This window comes from Bombus terrestris, chromosome 10, assembly GCF_910591885.1.
Source record: "Bombus terrestris chromosome 10, iyBomTerr1.2, whole genome shotgun sequence".
Taxonomy (NCBI): domain Eukaryota; kingdom Metazoa; phylum Arthropoda; class Insecta; order Hymenoptera; family Apidae; genus Bombus; species Bombus terrestris.
Genome location: NC_063278.1, coordinates 20,247,623 through 20,273,563, shown reverse-complemented (window position 1 = coordinate 20,273,563; position 25,941 = coordinate 20,247,623). Strand labels below are relative to the sequence as shown.

The following is a 25,941-nucleotide window of genomic DNA, read 5'->3' as shown; positions in this document are numbered from 1 at the left end:
ACCAATCAGCAGCTCCCACGATGAATGTGATGCTGATGCCACGCATTAACCACGATCTACCAACTGTATAGTTTTCTGCATCACTGTATTTGATCACTTTGTCCGTATTCTTCAACGAATGGTGTCGGTGACTATAATCTTAATATTGTAACGGTAGAATCGCTGTATTTGCTGTATTTATACCTGTCGTGGCATAACTTATCAGAAAATAACATTGTCTCCGTTTAAAGATGAAGTTCTTTGCATTAATATTTGCAGTGACTTGTTACCTTACTTTAAGTTTTGCGAAAATTGAAACTGAAGACTCGGTTTTGGTACTTACAAAAGATAATATCGCAGAAGCTATCGGACAAAATGATTATGTGCTTGTTGAATTTTGTGAGTAGTAATTTTACACTTTCTTTTTAAACAGGTTTCTTAATTATATCTAATAAAAAATTGCAATATTTATTTTATTTGATATTTTTATATGTTTGAAATATAATTGAAGCTGATCCAGATGCTTGGTTCTTACACGTCACCATTTAGGAGCCGGTTTTTAAGATCGAGCACACTTGTTGACATTATTTCATTTTTATTTCATAATATATGATGGAATGTTTGTCGAATATATATGATATGAATGAAAAACTTTTATATATAAAATTTATATATAAAAATTATATATAAAATTTGTATATATAAAATATATGAAATTATTTATTTTATGCGATTCATTTTATTATATTATTATATTCATAATCCTATTACTCCATATTGATGGCTTACTGCACAAATATTGTATATCTACTTTCTGTGGAATTTGAATTTTATATGTAATAAATAGTTCTTAACCATTTAGCACTCACTTTTGTCATTTTATGTTCCTAAAAGAGATCAATCCACAATTTGCAACCAATTTGATAATAACATTGATAAAGATAAATACAATACAGTATATGTGCAATAAGCTATCAATATTTAGTTCGGTTAAATAAATATGTAAGTAAAGGATGTAGAAGTTACGATAAAATATATAAAAGTTTATTTAATATTTTGAATAATTAAATTTAATATATGGATAAATCTTTTGTATATATATATACCCTGTTATTACTATACTTGCTGAATTTTTAAATTACAATTTTATAATATAGTGATGACTTTTTAACATAATAATTAATTGCATAATTATGTCACAGAAACATATTATAGTTACATTAATAATTTTTTATGATTTTTAATATTTAGATGCACCATGGTGTGGACATTGTAAAGCTTTAGCACCTGAATATGCTAAAGCAGCCAAAAAGTTAGAGGAGGGTGGTTTCTCTGTAAAATTAGCTAAAGTTGATGCAACTGTTGAAACAGAATTAGCTGAGAAGCATGGAGTTCGTGCATATCCTACCCTTAAATTTTATCGTAAAGGTTCAGCTATTGATTACAGTGGTGGTCGTCAAGCAGATGATATTATTAACTGGGTAATAAAAAAGACTGGTCCAGCTGCTAAAGATTTGCCAACAGTCGAAGAAGCTAAATCATTTATCGAGGCACGAAATGTTGCCATTGTTGGGTTCTTTAAGGTATTATTAAAATAACAATATATTTGTTTGAAATCTTTGTTACTTGTATTATAAAACGCAAAATGTATATATGTATTTAATTATATTAATTAGGATGCAGAATCAGATGGTGCAAAAATATTTTTAGAAGTTGCTAATGCTGTTGATGATCATGTATTTGGTATAAGTAGTAATGAAGAAGTTTTCAGTGAATATGGAGTAGAAGATAGTAAAGTTGTTTTGTTTAAGAAGGTACATTAATTTTAATTTATTCTATTTTTCTTTATAAATATGTTAATAATATCGTGTACGTCATTTAATATTTGTTTTAGTTCGATGAAGGCAGGAGTGAATTTAATGATGAACTTGATGTTAAAAAATTACAAAACTTTATCTCTGTACATGCATTGCCTTTAGTTGTTGATTTTAATCAAGATACTGCACAAAAGATATTTAGTGGTGATATTAAAAGCCATCTACTTGTCTTCCTTAGTGAAGAAGCTGGTCATTTTGAAGAATATGTAGAAAAGATTAAAGAACCAGCAAAGAAGTTCCGTAAAGAGGTATGTACAAATATAAATAATGTAGATATAAAGTAATGTATATAATAAATAGTATTATCATAATAATAATATTTTATGATATTGTACAGGTTTTGTTTGTAACAATTAATGCTGATAAAGCTGATCATGAACGCATTTTAGAATTCTTTGGTATGAAGAAAAATGAAGTACCTGCTATGCGTATTATACAACTTGAACAGAATATGGCTAAGTACAAGCCAGAAAACCCAGAATTATCTAGTGAAAATGTTTTGGAATTTGTAACTGCATTTGTTCAAGGCAAATTGAAAAAACATTTACTTACACAAGATTTACCTGAAGACTGGAATAAGAAACCTGTAAAAGTTCTTGTTGGTACTAACTTCCATGAAGTTGCTTTTGATAAAACGAAGAACGTTTTAGTTGAATTTTATGCTCCATGGTGTGGACACTGCCAACAATTAGCTCCTATATATGAAGCAGTATGTTTCATTTACATATTTTTCACTTTTGCAACTTATAAAATGTTTTAACAAATATTTAAATATAATATGATACATTTCTAGCTTGCAGAAAAATATAAAGACAGTGAAGATTTAGTTATAGCAAAAATGGATGCTACTGAAAATGAATTAGAAGATATAAGAATTGTTAATTACCCTACAATTACTCTCTACAAAAAAGAAACAAATGAAGTAACAATTTCAGATTTATTAATATTTTAATATTTATAGCAATCTTAATAACATATATAATCATCCTAAATTGAATAAATTTTAGGCTGTATCATACAAAGGTGAAAGAACACTTCAAGGACTTTCTAAGTTCATTGATTCTGATGGTACTTATGGTCAAGCCCCAGAAGAAGTTCGTAAAAACTTTTAATTCATTCTAATTGTATTGTAACAATATAAGATTATAATTTATTTTACGTCATTTTTACAGGCTCAAGAAGAAGATGAAGATGATGATGTGCCAAGAAAAGATGAATTATAGATATATATCATTATAAAAGAGCAAATTTAATAATTTCTCATAACTACTGTTTATAAACTTTGTAATTCTGCTTGAAAGATATTAATTTATAGAAGACTTCTTAATCATTCATTTTTACTTAAATTTATGAATCAAATTCTTTCAAATTAAACAATTAATTGCTAAAAATTTATTTACAATTTTCCATATGTTTATATATATGCATACACATTTACATATGTATGTATGTATATAAACATAAATATATGATTGATATATTTCAATTACAATATATACTGTATCTGACTGAGTTTCTAATGTGATAAATTGCACATATAGATAAAGCAATTTATTTTGTACATTTTAGGTTTAAAATATATTTTGTCTGAATGTCTGATATGAAAATGAACTGTACGTCAAAACATTCTTCACAATTAGGTTCAAATACGTCATTGGTCTCGTTCTTATATTTTTTTGTAACTTTGCCCTCTGAGAATTATAGTATTTAGATACAATACCTTTATCTTGTGATGTTGATGTATGAAGGACATGACATATGAAAAATCATTAAGCTAAGGTTTCCGCAAAATCGTAAATCGTGTTTTATTTTTATAAGAAAACTTTGTTTTTTATTAAGTAAACACACATACGCGTTCATACAATAAATGCATATTAAAAGGTATCATTAATACAGTAGGGTAGCTATTTTAAATGATCATATTATCAAAATTTATCGTTAATAAATACATTTCCATTTACAGCATTTATAATACTATAACGGTTTTACGAACATTTAAGGTAGAAACGATTTTAATGTTTTTCTGAGTTTAGTTAAGTAAAAATTTTATAAAATGAATTATATATATATATTTACCTTTATCTCATTTCCACAAATAAATCCATTAAATCACAATATCTGTTTTACTTAATAATATGTTAAAGAAGATAACACATGTATTAGAAAGAATTGTAAAATATATCATAAATATATTGTATCTACACGGTATTTTAGTATTGGGTCATCCCATAAGTTCGTGCCGACCTTTATGTATACATTTCATATTTTAAAGAAAAACAAGAGAACTTTTATCAAGACGGAATAATGAAAAATGGGAAAAAGTTGTACAACGAGAGGGGGATTACATTTTTTCATGAAACTGAAAAGTATATAAATAATCTTAACATATATAACCGCTCGAAAAACGGCACGAACTTATGGGATGACCTAATACATAAAAAAACCAGTTAACACTTTGAGCAATATATCACTTTTATTCTCTTCTATACTATTCTTAATCTGTAATCTATCTTTTTATGTTACTTATTGAATTTTTATTCACCGATTTTTATCTTTGTTTGTTAGAAACAGCAAGATTTGAAAATAACAATGGAAGACTCGTTTAATTTTTCGAAACTGACTAAATTTTTACATCAAACCTTGGTATTTACAGAAGAAGTAAAGAATATATTAAAATCAAATTGTGATGAAGCAATGTATTGTTTAAAACCATGGTACACGGAAATACATTCCCAACAAAAAGTTAATAAAGATATTTGTACTTGTGTCAAAGTAAGGCAGTTATTATATAATTTTATATATAGTTTATATAATATAATATAGTTTTATATAATTTTTTATATCAAAATTATGATAATTTCTTTTTTTCTATTTAAAAGTTCAAAGATGAAGTTCAAGAAATTGCTGCAGATATTAGTAGAACATTGATACAAACACAACAATTGCGAGAAAAATTATCTTCCAATATCACGGGAAGAAAAACAAAATATTACGCTTATGAATGTTTCCAAGAAACTGGTAAATATTTAAAGAAATTATTAATGTTATTTAAAAAGTAATATATTGTTTATCTTATTTAATTATTATGTTTGTTATTAATAGTAGGAAATAAAAAACAAAAGAAGGTAAAAAATTTAAATGTAAGCAATAAAGATATATATTCGAGACAAGACCATCCTGGTATAAAATTAAATGTTGAAAAAGCAAGTATTGATAAGGGAGTACAAAATGAAGTAACACAAAGAGATGCACATATTACATCGAAAAAAACGAAGAATGTTAATAAACAATCAATATCGCACTCAATGAAGTCGTCAGAAAGCAAGAATTTCCTTGTAATAAATAAAAAGAATATTAAAAATATAACGGTCGTTAAAGACATTAATCGCAAAATGAAAAATGATGTTAAATCTAATACTTCCATAACAGAGGTAATTTTATACATGTATATGCATTATTTTCTATATATTATGCATTAATTGTATTCGTCTACTTTTAATAAAATTTGAAATATAGTAATTTTTATCATAAAGCTTATCATATATTCTATTTACACAAAATACTTTTATTTACATAAAGGTTGCATATATTTAGTAAATACTTGAATATAAAATATCATGAATAAACAATGTCCTAAAATTCTGATATTTTTTAGTTTCATTATGGTTTAAGATATTTTACATACAGTAAAATATAAAACAATATCAATTTTTGTATTATATGAGTGTCTCCAAATTTAATTATTGTATATTTAATTAGTTGCTATTTAATATATTTTTGTTTTTATGCAGTCAAAATGTATTAAATTTGGTCAAAGAAATTCTGCAGCATCAACTAGTGAACTGAAATGTCTAATACAGAAAATGTCAATTAAATCTGATAATTGTACACTTCGTAATGAATGTAGAATGAAGCATCCATTACACGAAGGTACAATTTTACAACATACTGGTGGACAAAATTTAACACTTAGGACTATTGTAGATAGTTTAAATACAATTGACATCCCCGAAGAAATAATTAAGTCACTGAGAGTTTATCATACATATTTGAATACTGAATGTACAGAAAGATCATTCAATGAAAAACAACAAAAAGTGTTACATACATTTTTGCTAGAATTTAATAAAATGGTAAGTAAATATAGAATTTATAAAAGTAAACTGTATATATCTATATATATATTCCATATATAAGTATGTAAATGTATATTACAGGATGAAATTGCACAAAAACAATTAGCACACAAGAGTTATATAGTAACTGTACTTCTTAAATTTATTTCTTTATTTCAAACTCTTTTCTCTAAAAACATAGGGATTGATGTAGAAGATATTAGTTCGCTATACACAAAATTAAGATCTGCATGGAAAATTTATGAAATGAACGAATTTAAAAATAAACAAATTTTGAGAAATGATATATGCAGAACACTACATACTGTTTCTAATATAACAGAATGCATGTCAAATGGATTTTGGAATCTTTTTTATAATCAAAATCTTGAAGGTACAATTGTATTTTTTTTTTCATAACTAATATGCTATTTTATCTTATTTTGTTTTCTAGGGATGTCCAAAATATGTTGTATGCGTTACACAAATGAAGATCAGTTATTGCCCTTCTTTGATGTAATGCAACAAGTACAACATATACAATACTATGATGATTTAATGAAGATTATTGCAGAAGATGTGCTTCCTAACATGAACATCTTTCTTGATTGTACACAATTAGAATATGTAAAAATATATAAAATGATTTCTATTCTTTACCAAGGTTTAAATTCAAAAATTCCTATTTTAGTAAGGACTGATAAATAAAGATCTTAACATTTCTTATTATTCAGAAATTGAGCATTGATACATTTATCATTTATGTTACTATAGCAACTAGAAAACAGAAATATATTGGTATTATTTATACATGCAGTGTACGATTTCAATGTACTGACATATTTTTTAATACCAATAAAGTAAATCTAAATGATTAATTTATAAGTGATAATAATAAGTGTTATTTTAATTGTTTAATAATTCATTCTTTTATATTAGCTTTTTTGAGATCATATTAAAAGTATATTTAAAAGTAAGTTTAAATAAAATGTTTGTATGAGTTATTTAGTTTATTAAATAGATTATTGATTAAATTAAAAATGAGAATTTAGAACATGAAAAACATCAATATGCAATACACTTATACAAAAAAGAGGTTACAATTTGGAAAACAATGTAACTTCACAAATTATGAAAAAGTAGAAGCTGATATTAAACCACATGCAGAATCTATGACTCACTATATTCAAATAGATCCTGTAACTCAAGGAACTCAATGTAGCAAGATATGTTCTGTTCATGAGGTATAAATTGATGTTGAAAATTATTTATGTATATATATTATTATTGTTATTGTTAACAATATATTTAGGTAAATACAAATACTGCAACATTCCGAGATAGTGGTATGTATCATTCTGAAGGTGGTTGGCCAAAAGATTTAAATGCGAAAGATATAGAACAGACAGTGAGATATAAGCGCAAAATAGAAAAAGATGAACTGTATATTCATACAATGCTTCAATTGTTGCCTGTAATAATATTTGTTTATATTTTCAACTTATTTGTTTAACTATTTTACTATAAATGAATTCATGACTACGCATTCCAATTATTTTTAGCCGATGGAACAGTGTATTTTGCAAAATAATGTTTGTAATATTTATGAACAATACTTCAGTTATATGGAACCAATTTCTTTAATACAACGAGTATATTCACGTACAGTGAATGTATATCGTGATATTTTACCAATAAAAAGACAAATAACACATCTTTCTTGGTCACCGGATCAAGGAAATCGTTTTGCAGCTAGTTACTGCAATACTGACTTTAAAAACGCAATAAATGACAATCCTCAGTCATATATTTGGGATGTAGGTAAGTTAAATAAAAAATTTCAGGATATATAAAGAAGACTGAACAGACTTATGGTCCAAATTTATAGAAAATCCAAATACGCCTTGTGTAATCTTAAAACCATTTTGTCCAATTTTAACATTGGAATATAATCCTAAAGATAGTAATATACTGATTAGTGGTTTAATGACTGGTCAAGTGGCTTGTTGGGATATTAGAAAAGGATCAGAACCAATTGAAACAAGTTTAGTGGAATTTAGCCACAGGGATTTATGCAATGAGGTTTTATGGATAAATTCTAAAACTAGCACAGAATTTTTCAGTGCTTCCAAAGACGGACAAGTATAACAGGATACAAAATGAAATAAAAAAAGTACATAAATGTAATATCTAAATTAATATATAAATGTAAATTAATTACAGATAATGTGGTGGGATATCAGAAAATTACAAATGCCTACAGAAACATTGGTAATAGATTTATGTAAACCTGATGATCAAAATATTGATAAAGCAACTGGGATTTCAGCATTACAATTTGAACCATCTATGGGTACACGTTTTATGTGTGGTCTTGAAAATGGTAACTAAGAATTTTAATTCACGTACTTTTATTTATATTCTGATATATTTATTTGTACTTAGGTATAGTAATATCAGGAAATCGCAAAGGGAAAACTTCAAGTGAGAAAATTGCAACGAGATTCAAGGCACAATATGGACCTATAATAAGTTTAGAAAGAAACCCAACATTTGTTAAAAATTTTTTAACAGTTGGTGACTGGACAACAAGAATATGGTCTGAAGATTGTAAAGAATCTTGTATTGCATGGACACCGTGAATATATTTAAAATCATTTAATTTACATTTATATTAAAATTGACATAAATTATTAAAGTTTTATTCAAATTATATTTTAGTGGTCATAGAGATTTTTTAATGGGTGGAGCATGGAGCATAACACGATTTTCTGTATTTTTTTTAATAAAAATGGATGGAACTCTGGATGTATGGGATTTGTTGATTCAACAAGATTCTCCAGTTCTTAGTGTGAAAGTATGTCCATTTTGATGTATTATTCATATTTAAAAATTAATATAACATATCCTAGGTTTGTGATGAAGTGCTAACATATATAAAACCACATGAACAAGGACAATTAGCAACAATTGCTAATAAGAAAGGAACAACATTTTTACTTGAATTTTCAGAAGCATTAACAGCTAATCAAAAAAATGATAAACTTTTATTTACAGCAGTAAGTTCTATTAATATTATAATGTCTAATTATATTTTTTCATCATATTTATATAATTGAAATTAACAGCTTCTTGATAGAGAAACACGCAGAGAAAAGATAAAAGAAGCTAAAAATAGAGAACAGAGATTGAAAATGAAATCCCTTCGAAATATCAATACTGAAACTGAATGCACTACAGGAAGCACAAAAAATGATGAGAAAGATCTAAAATGTTCTAATTCTAATACTAATGATGTAGTACTAATACATTGTGAAGAAGACTATGATAATGCTATAAAGGCAGTGAGTTTGAAATGTTCTTAAAATAGATATATGTATATAGTTTAATACATACAATAACAATTAATTTTGTAATTTAATTATACTTTATTAGGAATTACTAAAAGAAGAGGGAACAAATAATGAAATATCATAATAAATATGCAAGGAATGAAATAATAAATGAATAAATGAATTTTTATTATATGTATATAGATTCAATAAATTCTTACATTTCTGTATCTTAAACTTATTTTGTTTATGCTATTACTTTGGACATGCATATATTTTTAATCTGTTTTATTATAATCTCATTACAATCATTTAAAAAATGATTTTACAATGAATAATTATATATAATTATACTAGTGTTTGTACCATATTCATAGTAAACAAATATTTATTATATTATAAATATTACATTATAAATATTTGAAAACAAAAATTAAGTTTATTTATATTGATTGTTGTACATCTGTATCATAACGGCATAAACTGAAGTTTCCGATCAATTTTGATACCTGCCGCGTGTTAATTACGGAGAACCATATATTAATATTTTTTAAACTATTTACTTTTAAATGATTTATGCGTTCGAATTTCATCTATAGTGTGCATATAAGTGTTATAATATAATAAAAAGAACTAATTGCAATGTAATACAGCATACAATTATAATTTTCATAGAAATATAAAAAATATGAAATTATACTTATATCTTTACTGTGTTCAAAAACTCACTGCATAAATAATTTAATACATTCGATTAGCGAGGGAGAGTCAATGATATCAATATAAACACTAACCAAACAAATTTTAGGAATTGCAGATGAAGATTCACATAACCTATAAGAAATTTTACTTCGAAGAAACAGATACGAAGAATGAAATAAAACACATTTTTACTAGTAAGACGTAATAAAAGGGATGATATAGAATTAATTCACATTATTGCACAATTCATTTAGTAGTAGGAAATATTAGAGGGCAACAATTTACAAAAGATTTTATTTATTTTTCAAATAAAATATTTCCAAAAATGTATGGTTTATTTGCTTCATCATCATGATATAATATGTTTATTGTAAATAAACTTCACACAAAATACTAATAAAATGTAAGCAGCAATATTTGCAAATATTTATTAAAAGGAAACAAAATGTAATTATATTAGAAGATAACATATACAAATACCTCGAATATAGTTCAATAATTTTAAAAATCAAAATTCTAATGAAAAAGATTCCATTGCTATAAAGTTTTAATTAGACTCAGAATTCAACTGAAAATAAAGTGGAACATGGAATTGCAAACTGCATTAACAAAGAATAAGAAGAAAAAACAAAATGAAACGAATCTACGACCGCTCATAAATAAAACTAACTACAAAACTAATTTTCAAGATAGCGACAATGAGCATTCGTTTTCTAATAACGCAAATATCACAGAAGATGAGGAAGATTCTTTCCCAATGTTCAATAGAGATACGTCCAAATTATTTACTAATACAGACTCCATGAATTCTTCGGAATTTGCATCGAAATCAGTGGACGTTATCGTTGATATTCATCAAGAATATGAAGAAGAAAAATCACATGATAATAACATCGAACATGATGGAGTATCAAATAAGAAAAATTCATTTCTGAAGGAATCCGAAAATGTGAAAGCAATTTCGACAAAAAATATTTTTCGCGAGAAGATCGAGAAATCAAAAACCAATTCAAAACATGAAAATCTTTCAAGAGACGATGATGATATAAAAGTCGTAGATTCGTCAGATTTGATAGAAGAATTTGGAGAATCTCCGGTCACTAAAAAGAATGGAAAAGAGATTCAAACGGTGAGTAACAATAAATTAAGCGATAAATTAAGTAAAAAGGATATTAATCAGTCGTCTGTCGAGGGAAAGTTACATGGCAGAAAACAATGGATTACGCCGAAAGATGAGAAAGAAGAAGTAAAGAAACCAACGAGAAAACGATGGTCGAAAGATAACACCGTAATTCGATTACCAGAGACTAGGAACACTTCTTGGACGATTGTATCTTCAGAAAGTGCATCTTCGTTTGTTCAACGTTCAGAGAAACCACTACCAGCAACTAGATCATTCTTAAAGAAATCATTGTTCGGGTTTGATAATGAGGCCTTCGATTCGGAAGAAATTCTCATGATTGAAACTGATCATAATCGAAGCAACCCAAAAATCAGGATGAAGAGAATGATTCACGATCCAGAACAAATGGAGCTTTCTACTTTCGATAGTCGAAGCATACGTGATTCGTTGTGCGAAGAAAATAAGAGTTTCAAGGAAACAACGATTGTGACGGAAGATTTGAAGGAGTCTGCAAATTGGGACAGTGAAACGTCTGAGAATCGAAGGAGGAATGCAATATTAGATGTTGAACGTATTGATAAGTTTAACGGCGGTGATATATCTTTGAAAAGTAGAAGGAATCGTGGATTAAGAAATAAGAGAACTTTCGTAGGAAAGAGTAACAAAAATACTTCTAATAGTTCAAATAGCTCTCAGAACTTGGAGGAAATCACTGCGCAATCGGATGACGATTCTAAAGAACTATCGATAAAAGATGATCGGTTTTTGATAAGAAGTGATCGAAAGCATTCCGTTAACAGTCGAAGGCATTCCAAGGAAGATTCACTACCTGTTATTGAAGATGATTTCGATGAAGATCGTTTAAATCATTCTAGTCAATATTCGGTGACTACTTCCGAAAACGATGATTTTGACGAAAATCGCGCTAAAGAAACTAACGATGAAGCTAAGTTAAAAAGGTCTAAAACAAAGAAAAAAAAATCGAAATTTGTAGAACATCAGTTGCAGAAAAAAGACAAAGAAAAGAGGCTTTCTAAAAATTTAACGCCGAGTGTCAATGTCGAAGAAAGTTCAAAAAGGAAGAAAAAGAGGAAGAAGAAAGACGATATAAAATATATATCCGTAACGATTCATAGAACAGATGTGTTGGAGATTGATTACGTGACGAAACATCCTATGGTAAAGGTTCATATCGTAAAGGCTGAAAATGGGAAGTATTTGAAAAATGAACGTGGTGCGTGTACATATTTGCAGCCTGTAATAACCGGGAAGTTTGACTTCAAAGAGAATAAGTCTATAGTTCCGGTATGGGAGGAAGAACTTATCTTCGAACATGATTTCAAAGAGCTTTTGAAAATTGATAATGAACAGGTTGTGATACTTTTTGAAATCGTCGATCTTTTGAATTTTGCCGAGGCCAGCTTCAATTATGATAAATTTGGCAAGTGTTTTGGTTACTATATATGGTGTATATACATAGTTAATATCTAACATTTGGTTTAGAAGAATTGAGAATATTATAACAAAAACGACCACCCTTCTCCATATTTATATATTACGTTATCCATGTTATAATACATTTCAGTCCTTTTTAACAAAATATATATAGGTAATATTAAACAAACATATTTATTATATTTATTATTATTATAATTAATCCTAATTGCTATAATAATTGTAATTAATATTACATTAATCATATTTTATATTATAATTAATTATTTTTACAAAACCGCTTAATTTTCATTCGATAATAAGTCAGAACACAGATTATTTTTCATAATTTTGATTTCACAACGCTATGAGCGTTGTTTTTGATTACTGAAACGGATTATTATCTTAAAAATCGATATATTTGATAAAGGTCATCTTTGTTATAAGCTTCTCCATTAGTTTTAATTAATTTAGGATTAAAATTAATCGTTTGATTTTATTCGTTAAAATAGGTCATGAAGGTTGTTGGTACAAGGTTGCATGGGCTTTTTTAAAGCCTGTAGGACGAAACCAGGTGTTACATATTAACAAAAAAGTCAGATTACAACTGTATAAACCTCGAAAGAATTCGCAAAAATTTGATAGATTTCATACGTGTGAAGTAAGTGATTACTAAGTGAATAGGTATAATGTAAACATTATTATTTTCCTCATTAATGACTCGATCAAAATCCTTTTTTATCCTAAATATGTAACATGATTTTATAGGGCTGGTTTATCTGCTTTCTATGTAAATTTTTAAGGTCAAATGTAATCTTTTATATTTTCTCTTTGCTTGTCAGACACTGCTAGCAGGCGTTGAAAAGAATTTAAAATAAAGATATTTTTATATTTTAATGTAAAATAAATTTCATTTTAATATGTACATATAAAATTTTGATATGTATACTTTTATTGAAATATAAAAATGTCTTGTAATCATATATAGATATATTTTTTATCTAATGGAACAACACAGTAGTAAAAATATTTCTGTATATAAGATCAGTTATCAGATAGATATCAAATATACTTACATTATCTGCTAAAATGTAATTTAGTTAGAAGATTACAAATACAGATACACAGCCCGATTTTATTTTTTATTAGAACTGTCATAAGATATTATAATAAGATGAAATTTACTTTTAAACATTAACACGCAATTTATTATCTTTGGCATATTTCGTTGTCAAACGATGTATGTAGATAAGATTAAGGAGAGACCATTAGTTTTATTAATTTTAGCAATTATATTTGAAATCACTTGAAACTTCGATGATTCGTGTATTTAATTCTAATATATCATTGATGAGATTTTAAATTCTTTGAATTTTCAAATTGAATTTTCTAGGTGTATACGTGGTGGAAATCAAACGTCCGAGAAAAGTATCCTAGCAGTTTATTTGTTACCGCAAAATCCATCAACCAGCCTAAATTAGAACCTGTTCTTTATCGGCAATTATCATTATATGATTTGTCCGACACACGTAATGAATCACGCGGGATGTCTGCTCATACTTCAAACCCTATAAACTTGCCAAAATGGACTAGATTAGCCGCACAGTCATGTAAAATACCAAATGAAATTTTCTTCGAAACAGATATTGGCGAAAATGGATGTTTTTACATTGCTTTTAGTAACGACGGCAAATATTTGGCTTGTTGCTTTTCCGAAGAGCATGCCTATCCCATTGCCGTCTACGAGGTGAATATTAAAATTTTTCATTTTTATTAATACGAAGGGTAAAAGATTTTGATGCGATTACATATCTTCTTCTTATTCCTACTATGTTCTTTCGGTCATCTTTGATCCAATTATATTTTTTTAAGATTAAAAAATATCTTTAATTTGAACAAAAATGAGAAAAGTATGGCTGATTTCTCATCTCAATTTTATATTAAGACGTTACAAATTCTTTCTGTTTGCTAAAATCAGAGCAACATTGAAATATAAAAAATCGAGGTTTGTAGCAGGATTAAATAGTAAAAAGTGTAATACTGAAGAAATAATCTTATTAAGCAATGAAGAAATAATTACAATATCATCATTAGTATATTTGTTGTATATATGTTGAGTCCACGTCTTATGATAATTTTCAAAAAACCCAGTTAAATATTTTTCATCTATTTTATTTTTTTTTTAGTAATTGTTGTATAAACGATCTGGATTGTTTAAATATTAAATTATATTTCTTGTGATTTTAAATTGTTTTCATATATTACAAATCAATTAAAGGGATTACAAAAGTTTTAGCAAAACATTATTTAATCCTTACACGTTCGATTGTATCTTTGTAAGTGATTTATTAATTAAATGATAAATATATTTTTTTGCGAGAACTGGTTTCAAATTTTAGTACATTATGTCTTCTTTAAATAACTACTCGAAAAACAAGTTTCTACTATTAATAAGTTATACAAAATTTATAATTATATTATTCGATGATTAATTTCAGCATGTGAGAACATTGTAATTCGTAACATTCATAATTTTATTAAATTTGGTAGAAAACACTTTTATATATTGCAATAAACACAATTGTACAATTTCAAATTTGTCAAAATTTTTCCATGTGATGTTACATATTATTATATTATATCGTTACGAATATTAAAGTTCTTTTAATTGCTGTTAGGTTGAAGCAAAGAAGATCTACGTACGGTTTTCAGGACATAAAACTTTCGTTTACTCCCTCAACTGGTCCAACAATGATAATTATTTGCTTTCTGTTTCATCTGATCAAACTGCTCGTATTTGGGATGTACAGAATGGAATTGTAGAACATATACAAGTAAGAATTTCAATATTTATTAGAAGAGATTAGAAGAATATTAACAGAAGGTAAACGAGATATGTTCATCTCGTAAAATTTTTAAATTTGGGTTTCATCCAGCATCAATGTTATCATTGATATTATGTCTAAGTCAAAATTTATATTATGTTTACACAGAATGTCTCATTTCTTGACATCCTGATTAGCTTTGCTATTACTGCCGTAGCGAAAACTGTTTCATCTATATACATATATAAATATTTGTGTTAACTGATAAACTTAATCGGTTAAGCAGTGCATCCTGTGTAACTCGTCTTCCCACTCAGAAAACCTTCGTAATTTCCTTTTCCAACCTTATCACACTCTTTGTTTCTTTGTACATTCCCATAATCCCTTAGTCTTTTGCTTGTGCTTACCTACCTCAGCATCGCCTTCAACCCTCATCTGTCCACTCTGTTGAACGTCGCTTTCAAATCTGCAAATAAAAAAACACGAATACCCTCCCTCTTAGTTTATTCAACTCCTTGTTTATTACGTAATGATTGTGATGTTAATATATATTATTATGTTTTCCTTCTGTAGTCTTCACTCAATAATATAATTTATTTGATATTATGATGGTAATATCAATTGAAATTAAATTGTGCATCTTTCAACAGATGATGCCTCATCCATCCTACGTGTACTGTGGCAAATTTGATCCCGATATTTCTTCGGTAGTGGTAACTGGTTGTTACGATCGCATAGCACGTATTTGGATACAAGATAAGAAGTCGAAAAATTGGGATCTTAGCCAAGAATTAGAGGGTCACGAAGGATTTATAAATTCTATGTATTTCCAGAAGAATAGTAACTTATTAACAGCAGATAGTGTCGGAATAATAATCATATGGGTGTTGAAAAAGAGTCGAAAAATATCATCCATGAAGGAATGGCACATATCACGAAAGATAAAGGTCAGAGAAATCGACGGTATAATAATTAACACAATTATTTTACATCCCTTGGAGTCCAGACTTCTCGTTCATTCACGGAACAATGGGTTAAGAATGTTAGATCTCGCAACTGGAGTTGTATTGCAAAAGTATAATGAATTGAATAATCAAAGGTATTCTTCATCTTATAATTTTACTTTTAATGATTCATTCTTGTCTGATTTCTTTTACGTTATCTTGAAATATTTCTTGCAGAATACAATCAACAGCTTGTATTTCTCCATGTGGCAATTTGATCTTTTGCGGTGGCGAAGATTCATCTTTGAACGTGTGGAATTTAGAAACCGGGAATCTTCTCGCAAAATATACGTTTGATCGACATTATCGAGCAGTGACTTGTGTAGATTATCATCCATACGATCACATATTAGCTTTTTCAACTTTTGGTAGTCCTGCTTCGGTGAGAATTTTAAAATTTAATAAAGATGCTACGGGTGAAGATATAGGATTAAAAATGATGAGAGAGACTGAAAACACAGCGAATAGTAGCGATGTTCCCATGAGATTCCTAAAGACATCCGTAATGCCCAAAGAAAAATTAAGATCGAGTAACTCAAAGAAAGTAATCGAAGAGACTTCCCATATGAAAGAAAAAAGCTTACAATCTAATCAAAGCCATAATTCTAGTCTTCTTAAGTTTTCTGATAGTGTTTTCGAAAAAAATAAATACAGCGATATAATGTACCATGATACAAAGATGAAACTTCAACGATTAAATGAAGCTGGACAAACGATGAAAAGTCGTAGCGCGAATCGTTTATATAATATTATTGAAAAGATTGATAGAATTTTATCAAATTCATCAAAATCATCAGGTGATATTGAATCTGGGAGGAATTTTACCCCCCTCCAACAATCAAGTGAGAGTAAAGTCTTAACGTTTTTAAATAAAAACATAGAAAAACAGAAGAAGAAACTGAAAAAAGATAAGTCTCCGTATTTAACTATCGAAGATCAATCCAGTTCTTATTTTGAATCAAATACAACAAGTAGTGACAAACCGAAAGTTGTCGAATGTTATACGTTACAAAGTGAAAGAACAAATGATCGGAATAGGAAGGAGAGATCGAGAAGTGCGAAGGAAATGAGAAACAGTAATATATCTAAGGATGACACAACGAAAACTCTTTCCGATAGTGCCACAAATTATCAGAAGATTAAAGTATACGACGAAATCACTAAAACTCTATTACAAGAAAATATCGAACCAGATTTCGCTATTGAAATGGAAGAAAATAATAAAAAGTCAATAACTTATAAGAGTAATCGTCTTAGAAAGGACGATTCTGATTCGACTGATAGTGCTGGAACATATATCATAGAAAAGAATGATGTAAAAGGTAGTGATAAAGATTCGACGAAAATGTTTGAAAATAGAAATATAGATTTAAATGATACAGAAAACGATTCGAATATAAAAGATTCCAGAAGCGGTAGTTCAGTATTTAGCAACGCGACTTTTACTATTGAGAATGAAATCCCTATATCAACACCAAAGAGAAACGGTAAATCTAGTTTAAAATAATGCTTATTTAATAATATAAACATAAAGATTCAGTATTTATTACCATTATTTAATTTACAATGTCTTTACGTATTGTCATATTTTATATTTATGATTTTGTAATTTAAAAAGCGTATTATTTCATTACTTCTCATGCGTTTATTTTTCATGAATTGTTAATACATTTTAAAATGAGCTATACTATGCAAAACTTCATTCCTGTAATGGTGCTTCTTGTATAACTTATTAATAAATGTTTTGTTGTTATAATTTATCACGACAATTATTTTCACGACAATCAAAATGCGTTATAATGCATGTAATCACTATCATAACGCATTTTTGCAGCTGTTCATGTAACTAAATTAATTTTTTTTTGTTATATGAGAATTTGTTAGCACTTTGCATAATTTATATACTCATTCTTTTTAATTGTTGAATTGATTGTATAATATTCAATTATAATGTTCGATCAGAGATTAAATTAGAAATTTATTAACAATCTTCTACTGACTTAATTAAATAATTTCATTTTTTAAATTATTGCTAACTATCGATATCTTTTCTAATTAAAAAAATTTATTTTCAATGGTAATACGTTTAATTTGACAAACTTTTAAAAATAAATGTATACAAGATTTTTTAATTAATATTTATTAATTACTTATAAAAAATGTAATATATGAATATTCCATTAAACAAATTTTTTATCATATACATGAAGTTGGTTCGACAGTTAGTCATAAATACCCACAAAAGGATGTTTATATTGTCAAAGAATAATGTTTCACATTACTTTCGTGCAGTGCAATTAATGAATTAACATAAAAGTTATTTTAACGTAAATAAATCCTGAATCATTTTTCTTTCAAATATGGGGTCTTTTTTTGGAAGATTAACTAAAGTTTCTGTGAAAATAATTATTCTTCCCTTTCTATATTTGACATATTTATATGGCACGTATTTATCGAATGTAATTAACATAGCGCTTGTAATTTATCTCTTAATCATATTTAAATTAAGTGATCTAGAGGTACGTTTTGGAAATGAAGATGATGAAGAGGTATGAAATTTTTTGTTCATTAATAATAAAATTCAGCTCGAAATCTAAAGAATGCAATCATTTTCAGAAAGTAATTATTTTTTAATAGATATTCTGTATTAAAATCGATAATTTGTTTCTATCAAAATTCGATTTTAACTTTCCATTTAAGATTGATTTTAATTTTTCACATACGCATATTTCATGAATCTACTATTCGCTACTACAAATAGTGTCTGCAGTAACGAAGTCTATCAATTAATTAATGCTTTCTTAATTCCAAAAAAAAAAAAAAAAAAAAAATGAAAATTGAGATTATTAGTGGTTTATTCCTAGATTCGTTACATACATGTAATTAAAAAAGAGAATCTCGCGAAAAAAGAGAGAAATGGGTAGTATATTGACAACTTTGGCTACCATTGGCATCAGCATCATTTTTTATCCTTTCTTATTTCTTTGCTATGTTTATATTCTTTTCATCATGATCGTTTTTAACATTGTACAATCATTCTATATTTTTCTTATAATGTTACTTAGCGGTCTCTCGGATAGTACAGTCATTGATTAAGATTATGTGAGTTATTTATCATTTATAAATAAAAATGTGATTTTCAACTATTTGTCGATTTATGTATTACACAAAGTTTGCATTATTGCCTTACTTTCAGGACTTTCAAGATGCCGAAACTAATATCGAAACTGAAGATACTACCCAATTACAAAATACTTAAAATTTTCTCGCGATTATCTGCAATTATGTAAAAATAACTATATAAATTTATTATTTCATTCATACCTAACTAATTAAAATGTACAATATTCTTTACGAAATACGTAAATAAAGAGTTCATTTTGATGAACAAAAGTATTAATTTTCGTATTCAATTTATCAGTAAATTATTTTATAGAGAAGTTAATTTTTAAGGTTTATACACATTAAGAAATTTATACATATGTATAGAATGATTTCGTACCTGCCTTAATTACCTGAATTTTACTATCCTTATTTTTTATACTAAAACATAATATTTCACTTTACTTATTTATTTACTTTATTATTTATCTATTGTCAGCGACACACAATTAAAGTTAATTTATGTAATTTAGTACACACACGTTACATAGTTATTACAACACGTATATAATAGTTATGCAATTAGCATGCTTATTATTAGTTGACTATAATGTTTTATTCAATTCTTCATTGATAAATATTTCGCTTTAATGAATAATAGAAAATACGGTAAAAAATATTTGTAGTTATTTATGTGTATTAGAATTTATGTGTATTTTAGATTATTTTAAATTTGCGATTAATGCATTTTTAAATCTCCTCTCTGCTGTTTTCGTATAATGCATGTAGAGATGCAAAACGCAAAAGTTAGTTCAGAAGATGCCGGTATAAGAATCGTATGGCGTCACAGGACGAAAACATGGTAGAGGTGTATCGGATTTTGTCGAGTGCATTTCAGTTTCACAGCTAAGAGCGTTAATTACCTTAATTATGTGAAAGTAAATTAATCAGAAATAATATTATTGATTTTAAGATTTAACAAAATAGACTTTTCTCAATAAAAATCCTTTTTGCTGCAATGGTAACAATAACGAAATTGATGCTCATCGCAGTTATTTATGGTAAATTTATTCATCTCCATTCACTGTTTATAAGACATAACTTTGTTGTGGATACTAGTTTCATAAAAATATGAAATTAGAATTAAGTAAATTACTTCATAACCTCTAAATGTTGCTGATCGATAACTTACTAAAGTTTAGTGTTTAACACTATAATCTTTAATTTGATTTCATTCATTGAAACTTCATGTTTATTAATTAGATTTGTTTAATATTTTAAAAATGACATTTCTTTTTATTAATGTTTTTACTTGCTGTTTTTACTGTTTTTAACTGAATATATAAAAAACAATTATGTTGAAATTTTAATAGACAATATATTGTTTAAATATATTTAATTTTTTTAAACATTTACTTGTGAATTTAATCTTTATTCCTATTTGTTTGCATACTCTGTATTTTAAAACTACATTTAATTTATATGCATATAAAATAATTTAAATTGACTCCATTTATGTTATTATCTTTTAATACCGTTAGTATTATTGAAACATAATTCAGTTTTTTCAGGTATTTTTACTCCTGTAATAGCATCACGTGTACTTGAACTAAGCGACAGGTATATAATGATTGATGTTTGTTATATGTAGACTATGGTTGTTTATGCATTTTTGGGAATTTTAGGATTCCAAAAAAATCTAGAAGTACATACAATATGCAAAAATATATAGAATATTTAAAGTAGATCACTTATTATGATATTTAGTAGACAGAACAAATTTCTACTTAGATTTCATTTTTTTAATTATGTTTATAAAAGTATAAAATTGCATGAATATCCACAGATTAGTTATATTTTATATTTAATTAATGATATATATTTACATGTATATGTATAAAATTTTTAATATTATTCAATTTCTTTAATAGATTTTTGGATATTCATAAAGATGGGCAGTGGCTTGTTATGGTATAAATATAAAATATCTGATACATTATATTTTTATGTAAAATTACTGCTTATAAACTACAAATATTACTTTTTTTGTAGCTGTACGCACCATGGTGTATACATTGCAAAAGATTAGAACCAATTTGGGCTCACGTAGCGCAACATTTACATGCGACATCAATAAAAGTTGGAAGAGTTGATTGCGCCAGATTTATAAGTGTTGCTCATGCTTTTAAAGTTAAGGGATTTCCAACTATTATATTGTAAGAAGAAAGTTGGATTTATTTTTATAGTTTTATATATATATACATTTAGTGATATATTTATCTACTGGTATTGTTTCTCTTTTCTATATAGTTTAAAAGGTGAACAAGAATTTTTATATCATGGAGATAGAACACGAGATGAAATAGTAAAATTTGCATTAAGAGTAAGTGGTCCACCTGTTCAAGAAGTAACAAAAACTCAAAGTTTTGACACAATTAAAAGGGAATGTGATCTATACTTTTTATATGTTGGAGAACGATCTGGACCATTATGGGTAAAATAAAAATTTTGTTTTGTGTAAAAATTAATAGAAATGTTGTTAATGTTATGAGCCGAGACTTCGAGCAATGCGAGAAGCCGATGAACATATTCTTATGGAATACAGTTGCAATAATAGTCTTGATTAGTGGTCTATCACGTAATTTTGATCAATAAAAATCGACGTGATTCGAGTGTTAAAGTTGTATCTTCTGGGTATGTTCAATTATGTTGTACAGGATTGCAGGATTGGATGTTAGGTTTTAATAATTATACTCGAATTTATACAAGAATACAAGTATATGCATTGGAATCAGAAGATTATTCCATGTGGGTGTGTATCGCGGATAAATGAGTATTATATGCGTTACCTTATGGTTTGGTTGCTCAGTTTTGACGCACTGGCAATGCGGGAACTAAGAGCAGCGTGAACGATTGTTAAACAGAATTTAGACCGACACGCGGACTTTGAAGGGTTAAAGTTTGATTGAAAGAAAACTTCAGCACGATCTCACTATATTAGTTTTTAATGAACGCAACGCGGAATTACACAATCTGTTTTGTCCAAGGAGCATATTTTTTTGGTTTTTTATATACCGTAAAAATCTCGGAATTCTATTGTAGGGGTGGTTCAAAGAGTTTAGTGTACGTATATGGAAAATGTAACTCTTCAAGATTTCCAAGAACGATATTTTCCGGATGTTTATCACAGCTGATATCCCAGCACAAACGCGACTGTATCTCATTGCTTAGATAAATATTTCAAAATAAAGGTGTTTCTGTTTTTCAGAATTAAAAAACTACAGGTGAAGACCGGATATTCTTCATCTGTAACATTAATGAAGATTTTAATTTAAATGAATATGTTTTAGGAATTTTATCATAAGACTGCAGATGTGTTCCAACCACATGCATTTTTCTATCAGTCTCATCCAAATGTTGTTCGCAAGCATGCTCCTGTGGAAAATACTCCTGCATTGTTTGTCTATAAGGAAAATTTACATTATAATTTTAGTGGTAAATATTTGTAAAATATTGATATTACCTATAAAAATATATTTTTCGTAATTATTAATAATATCAATGAATAAAAAAATGAATTTTTAATAACAAATATTTTGTAATAGGCCATGACATAAATAATATGGAAAAGTTAAATGAGACAGTGTACAAATGGATAAATGCAGAACGTTTTCCTACATTCCCAAAAGTAACAAGAGGAAATATAAATCAACTTTTCTTGACAAATAAAAATTTAGTATTGGCAGTAGTAGAAGAAAATCAACTAGAAGAAATACCACTACACATGACACGGTTCAAAGATATGGTAGAATCTATAATTAAAAGCAAACGAGAAAAATATCATGAGTAAGTTACATTTTATGAATTTGTATATTCTTTATTTTATTATTCAAAATTTGATTGTAATTACTGTTTTGGCATTTAGTCAATTTCAGTTTGGTTGGATAGCTAGTCCAGATCTAGTCAATAGTATAGCAATGATGGTTTTACCATTGCCAAGCTTAATTGTTATTAATACTACAACAAACCACCATCACATTCCAGAGGATGAAACAGAAAAACTGACTCCTCATGTGATAGAGTTGTTCCTAGAGCAAATTCGAAATGAAAGTGCTCCGGTATATAAGATATTTTCTTAAAATAAATTTAAGATAATTTATGTGATTAGAAAAAATTAACATTATGGCATATGTTTTCAGCGGTATGGTGGAAACAATTGGTTAATTCGTATATATAGATCATGGTTTGAATTAAAAACAACTCTTTTTGCAATGTGGATGGGTAACCCCATTCTAACAATGGTTTTGTTTGGTTTACCAGCAGGATTCTTATCATTAATATGTTACGGTATTTGTTGTCCAGATATTTTAGATGCAGATGACGATGAAGAAGGTACATATTCCTTTTTCCACAAACCAGTATCTATGAATATGCATATTATTACTTTTTCAATGTTAAATGATTTTCCAGATCAACCAGGAGCAAATCATATGAAAAAAGATTAAAATAACTTAATTATTGTATTGTTTATATTAAACAGTCTTTTAAAATTTTTAATCTATTATTTCTAATTTCATTTAGGTAATATTTATTAATTTTATATTACAAAATCTCGAATTACTGAGACGCTTTATTTTGTTATTCATTAGTGTAACAAAATTATATGAATTATGAAAGTGATTATTTTTGTAGTCAATGCAATAAAAGAGATTCTATGAATTATAAATAGAATGATAAAGATTTATCTTAGCTAAATGGAACTTTTATAAGACAATACAAATCATGTAAGTAAACGAGCTTTTTTTAAACTGCGTAATAAATTTGTTTTACATTGAAATATGTAAATGTATTGTGTATGTATATGTAAATGTATGTAAAAGTTTTATGTAAAGAATATAAGTGGTAAATAATGTACTGTATACTTATATTTGGAATTACAGATGTATGTTTGTTTATGTAAATATAGTGAAAAGTATTTCATATCAATGTTTACGTAAAGATTGTATATTTGATTTAAAACATGATAACTGTTTTAGGGATGGGAACCAATTACATTTTAAGTATAGATTTATCTATATTTATTAAAAAAAATACAGTAATTGTACTTCAAATTTCTTTTTTATAAATATGAATAAAATTAACTAAATAAAAGAATATATAGGTGGAAAGGTGCATTGTAGAAATTTGAAAATAAAATCTGGATTAAAATAAATCTTGATACTTGACTTCAATTTTTTATTTCAATATATCGTAAAAAATAAAAACATACGACTAATTAAGCGTACAATTGTATTGTAACGTTAATACCTGTTCAAAAATTAAACAGAGAAATTTATGTTGCTGTTTGTCAAACCGTATATAAATATATGTATATGCTATAAATCATCATCATCAGAATCTAATGCTGCTCTTCGTCTGTCAAACTGAAATTAATTATTTACAATTTTACTTTTTTCTGAAAACGTATATATATATATTGCAACTAACCTTCACAACAGTTTTTCGTTGTGTTTGTTGATTTACACTTTCAAGTAAATTGATAAGTTCTTTTTCCCCTAATTTAGCAGGTAACTGACCTCGTTGAGCCATGTTTAATATCATATCTTCTATCATCTTTCCTTTTTCAGGTTTTCCAAGACTTAATGTGTTTACTAAAGAAATAGTGTACATTAGGAAATTTTATACATCATATGTATATATATAATTTCATTATATTAATGATTTTACATCTTGCTCTAGCTGATTGACTTAATACTTGGGTGAGGATGGAATTCTTCATGTCTTCCATTTGATGCATTTTTTCCTCCATTGCTTGTTTATTCTCTACATTATTACTCTAAACATTTATAAACGAATCACAATGTAGTAATGATAAAAATTCAGTAATAAATGTTTATTTAAGTAATATCATTATGCACATACAATTATAAATAGCTTGAGCTGGCCAAATTTAAATTCAGTAAAATAATTTTAGTGTCATGAGATTGGAAATAGTATACTATAATTGTTTATTATTTTCGTTTGATTTTTATTGATAGTCTTATTAAATAAATTATGATCACACACACTTGTCAAAAATAGTTATGTATTATATAATATTTCGTCTTTAATACAACTGATTTACCTTATATTGTGACTGCAACTGAGCTAATCGTTGTTGTCGTATTGCTTCAAGTTCTGGATCTGACATGTTTTATGACGTTAATTTTTCACTATTCGATGTTTAATAAATTTTATTGGAACTCAATATTTTCTTTGATGTATACTCTTTCCTTCCAACCTAATTCTCGGTATAGCATGTAGCAAGACGATCGACTAGCGAGAAACATGAAGGTAGTCAAATATACACAATCAAACTATCGAACGTAGAATGTTTAGTTAAAATTTAGATTCGCGGTGAAACAATTCGGTGTAATTATATTTGTATATTAACAAATATTTTTTAAAT

General features: G+C 27.1%; 6 protein-coding genes across 12 annotated transcripts; 5 read left to right on the top strand and 1 right to left on the bottom strand.

Annotated features, from left to right (window-relative positions):
• The first annotated feature begins 93 nt into the window (after window positions 1-93).
• LOC100651233 (protein disulfide-isomerase) lies at window positions 94-3,175 on the top strand. The gene is made up of 8 exons (XM_012319990.3): window positions 94-378; window positions 1,231-1,562; window positions 1,656-1,793; window positions 1,874-2,104; window positions 2,194-2,565; window positions 2,650-2,778; window positions 2,864-2,950; window positions 3,029-3,175. Exons 1-8 carry the CDS (start codon window positions 231-233, stop codon window positions 3,077-3,079), a joined length of 1,488 nt encoding a protein of 495 aa, XP_012175380.1. The 5' UTR covers window positions 94-230; the 3' UTR covers window positions 3,080-3,175.
• Window positions 3,176-3,877: 702 nt separating this feature from the next.
• On the top strand, window positions 3,878-6,860 carry LOC105667004. Its single transcript, XM_012319988.3, has 6 exons — window positions 3,878-4,628; window positions 4,736-4,874; window positions 4,959-5,287; window positions 5,648-5,989; window positions 6,074-6,365; window positions 6,426-6,860. The coding sequence occupies exons 1-6, from the start codon at window positions 4,446-4,448 to the stop codon at window positions 6,677-6,679; spliced, it is 1,539 nt and encodes a 512-aa protein (XP_012175378.1). The 5' UTR covers window positions 3,878-4,445; the 3' UTR covers window positions 6,680-6,860.
• LOC100651111 (dynein axonemal intermediate chain 2) lies at window positions 6,839-9,544 on the top strand. Of its 3 annotated transcripts, XM_048409124.1 has the most exons (11): window positions 6,839-6,944; window positions 7,024-7,215; window positions 7,284-7,445; window positions 7,534-7,792; window positions 7,860-8,113; window positions 8,195-8,354; window positions 8,417-8,609; window positions 8,693-8,828; window positions 8,884-9,030; window positions 9,100-9,315; window positions 9,407-9,544. In XM_048409124.1, exons 2-11 carry the CDS (start codon window positions 7,027-7,029, stop codon window positions 9,446-9,448), a joined length of 1,758 nt encoding a protein of 585 aa, XP_048265081.1. In that variant the 5' UTR covers window positions 6,839-6,944; window positions 7,024-7,026; the 3' UTR covers window positions 9,449-9,544. The 3 variants fall into 3 exon arrangements, with proteins under 3 accessions (XP_048265081.1, XP_048265082.1, XP_012175377.2); XM_048409125.1 differs by having other exon boundaries at window positions 6,893-7,215; window positions 8,417-8,570; XM_012319987.3 differs by having other exon boundaries at window positions 6,893-7,215.
• Window positions 9,545-9,720: 176 nt separating this feature from the next.
• On the top strand, window positions 9,721-19,791 carry LOC100643919. 2 transcript variants are annotated; one of them, XM_048409111.1, is made up of 8 exons: window positions 9,721-12,569; window positions 13,075-13,223; window positions 13,956-14,309; window positions 15,241-15,396; window positions 16,038-16,486; window positions 16,569-17,878; window positions 19,457-19,493; window positions 19,588-19,791. In XM_048409111.1, the coding sequence occupies exons 1-8, from the start codon at window positions 10,592-10,594 to the stop codon at window positions 19,679-19,681; spliced, it is 4,527 nt and encodes a 1,508-aa protein (XP_048265068.1). In that variant the 5' UTR covers window positions 9,721-10,591; the 3' UTR covers window positions 19,682-19,791. The 2 variants fall into 2 exon arrangements, with proteins under 2 accessions (XP_048265068.1, XP_020723914.2); XM_020868255.2 differs by lacking the exon at window positions 19,457-19,493 and having other exon boundaries at window positions 9,722-12,569.
• A 484-nt stretch (window positions 19,792-20,275) lies between these two features.
• LOC100643677 (protein disulfide-isomerase TMX3) lies at window positions 20,276-24,491 on the top strand. Of its 4 annotated transcripts, XR_002308900.2 has the most exons (11): window positions 20,276-20,554; window positions 21,056-21,113; window positions 21,425-21,464; window positions 21,546-21,709; window positions 21,804-21,987; window positions 22,844-22,988; window positions 23,099-23,339; window positions 23,419-23,611; window positions 23,693-23,885; window positions 23,964-24,074; window positions 24,186-24,491. XR_002308900.2 is itself a non-coding variant. In XM_048409129.1 (10 exons), exons 1-10 carry the CDS (start codon window positions 20,512-20,514, stop codon window positions 23,996-23,998), a joined length of 1,296 nt encoding a protein of 431 aa, XP_048265086.1. In that variant the 5' UTR covers window positions 20,276-20,511; the 3' UTR covers window positions 23,999-24,491. The 4 variants fall into 4 exon arrangements, 3 of the variants coding, with proteins under 3 accessions (XP_048265086.1, XP_003403348.1, XP_048265087.1); XM_048409129.1 differs by having other exon boundaries at window positions 23,964-24,491; XM_003403300.4 differs by having other exon boundaries at window positions 20,277-20,554; window positions 21,065-21,113; window positions 23,964-24,491.
• A 223-nt stretch (window positions 24,492-24,714) lies between these two features.
• On the bottom strand, window positions 24,715-25,827 carry LOC100643792 (programmed cell death protein 5). The gene is made up of 4 exons (XM_003403301.3): window positions 25,618-25,827; window positions 25,221-25,329; window positions 24,981-25,144; window positions 24,715-24,916 (listed from the first exon to the last, which is right to left on the bottom strand). The coding sequence occupies exons 1-4, from the start codon at window positions 25,681-25,683 to the stop codon at window positions 24,869-24,871; spliced, it is 387 nt and encodes a 128-aa protein (XP_003403349.1). The 5' UTR covers window positions 25,684-25,827; the 3' UTR covers window positions 24,715-24,868.
• Between the last annotated feature and the right edge of the window lie 114 nt (window positions 25,828-25,941).

What these genes read in the sequence shown, in the direction of transcription:
- LOC100651233 (XM_012319990.3), top strand. Translation starts at nt 231, where the DNA reads ATGAAGTTCTTTGCATTAATATTTGCAGTGACTTGTTACCTTACTTTA. An exon ending in AAGTTGTTTTGTTTAAGAAG is followed by an intron (nt 1,794 to 1,873) that starts GTACATTAATTT and finishes TATTTGTTTTAG; the next exon opens with TTCGATGAAGGCAGGAGTGA. An exon ending in ATGGTCAAGCCCCAGAAGAA is followed by an intron (nt 2,951 to 3,028) that starts GTTCGTAAAAAC and finishes TCATTTTTACAG; the next exon opens with GCTCAAGAAGAAGATGAAGA.
- LOC105667004 (XM_012319988.3), top strand. Translation starts at nt 4,446, where the DNA reads ATGGAAGACTCGTTTAATTTTTCGAAACTGACTAAATTTTTACATCAA. An exon ending in CTAATACTTCCATAACAGAG is followed by an intron (nt 5,288 to 5,647) that starts GTAATTTTATAC and finishes GTTTTTATGCAG; the next exon opens with TCAAAATGTATTAAATTTGG. An exon ending in TGCTAGAATTTAATAAAATG is followed by an intron (nt 5,990 to 6,073) that starts GTAAGTAAATAT and finishes TGTATATTACAG; the next exon opens with GATGAAATTGCACAAAAACA.
- LOC100651111 (XM_048409124.1), top strand. Translation starts at nt 7,027, where the DNA reads ATGAAAAACATCAATATGCAATACACTTATACAAAAAAGAGGTTACAA. An exon ending in GTGCTTCCAAAGACGGACAA is followed by an intron (nt 8,114 to 8,194) that starts GTATAACAGGAT and finishes AATTAATTACAG; the next exon opens with ATAATGTGGTGGGATATCAG. An exon ending in TCTTGTATTGCATGGACACC is followed by an intron (nt 8,610 to 8,692) that starts GTGAATATATTT and finishes ATTATATTTTAG; the next exon opens with TGGTCATAGAGATTTTTTAA.
- LOC100643919 (XM_048409111.1), top strand. Translation starts at nt 10,592, where the DNA reads ATGGAATTGCAAACTGCATTAACAAAGAATAAGAAGAAAAAACAAAAT. An exon ending in CTTCAATTATGATAAATTTG is followed by an intron (nt 12,570 to 13,074) that starts GCAAGTGTTTTG and finishes TCGTTAAAATAG; the next exon opens with GTCATGAAGGTTGTTGGTAC. An exon ending in GAATTGTAGAACATATACAA is followed by an intron (nt 15,397 to 16,037) that starts GTAAGAATTTCA and finishes ATCTTTCAACAG; the next exon opens with ATGATGCCTCATCCATCCTA.
- LOC100643677 (XM_048409129.1), top strand. Translation starts at nt 20,512, where the DNA reads ATGGTAACAATAACGAAATTGATGCTCATCGCAGTTATTTATG. An exon ending in GCTCATCGCAGTTATTTATG is followed by an intron (nt 20,555 to 21,055) that starts GTAAATTTATTC and finishes AACATAATTCAG; the next exon opens with TTTTTTCAGGTATTTTTACT. An exon ending in ATGGGCAGTGGCTTGTTATG is followed by an intron (nt 21,465 to 21,545) that starts GTATAAATATAA and finishes CTTTTTTTGTAG; the next exon opens with CTGTACGCACCATGGTGTAT.
- LOC100643792 (XM_003403301.3), bottom strand. Translation starts at nt 25,683, where the DNA reads ATGTCAGATCCAGAACTTGAAGCAATACGACAACAACGATTAGCTCAG. An exon ending in AGTTGCAGTCACAATATAAG is followed by an intron (nt 25,330 to 25,617) that starts GTAAATCAGTTG and finishes ATAAATGTTTAG; the next exon opens with AGTAATAATGTAGAGAATAA. An exon ending in TCAATCAGCTAGAGCAAGAT is followed by an intron (nt 25,145 to 25,220) that starts GTAAAATCATTA and finishes CTATTTCTTTAG; the next exon opens with TAAACACATTAAGTCTTGGA.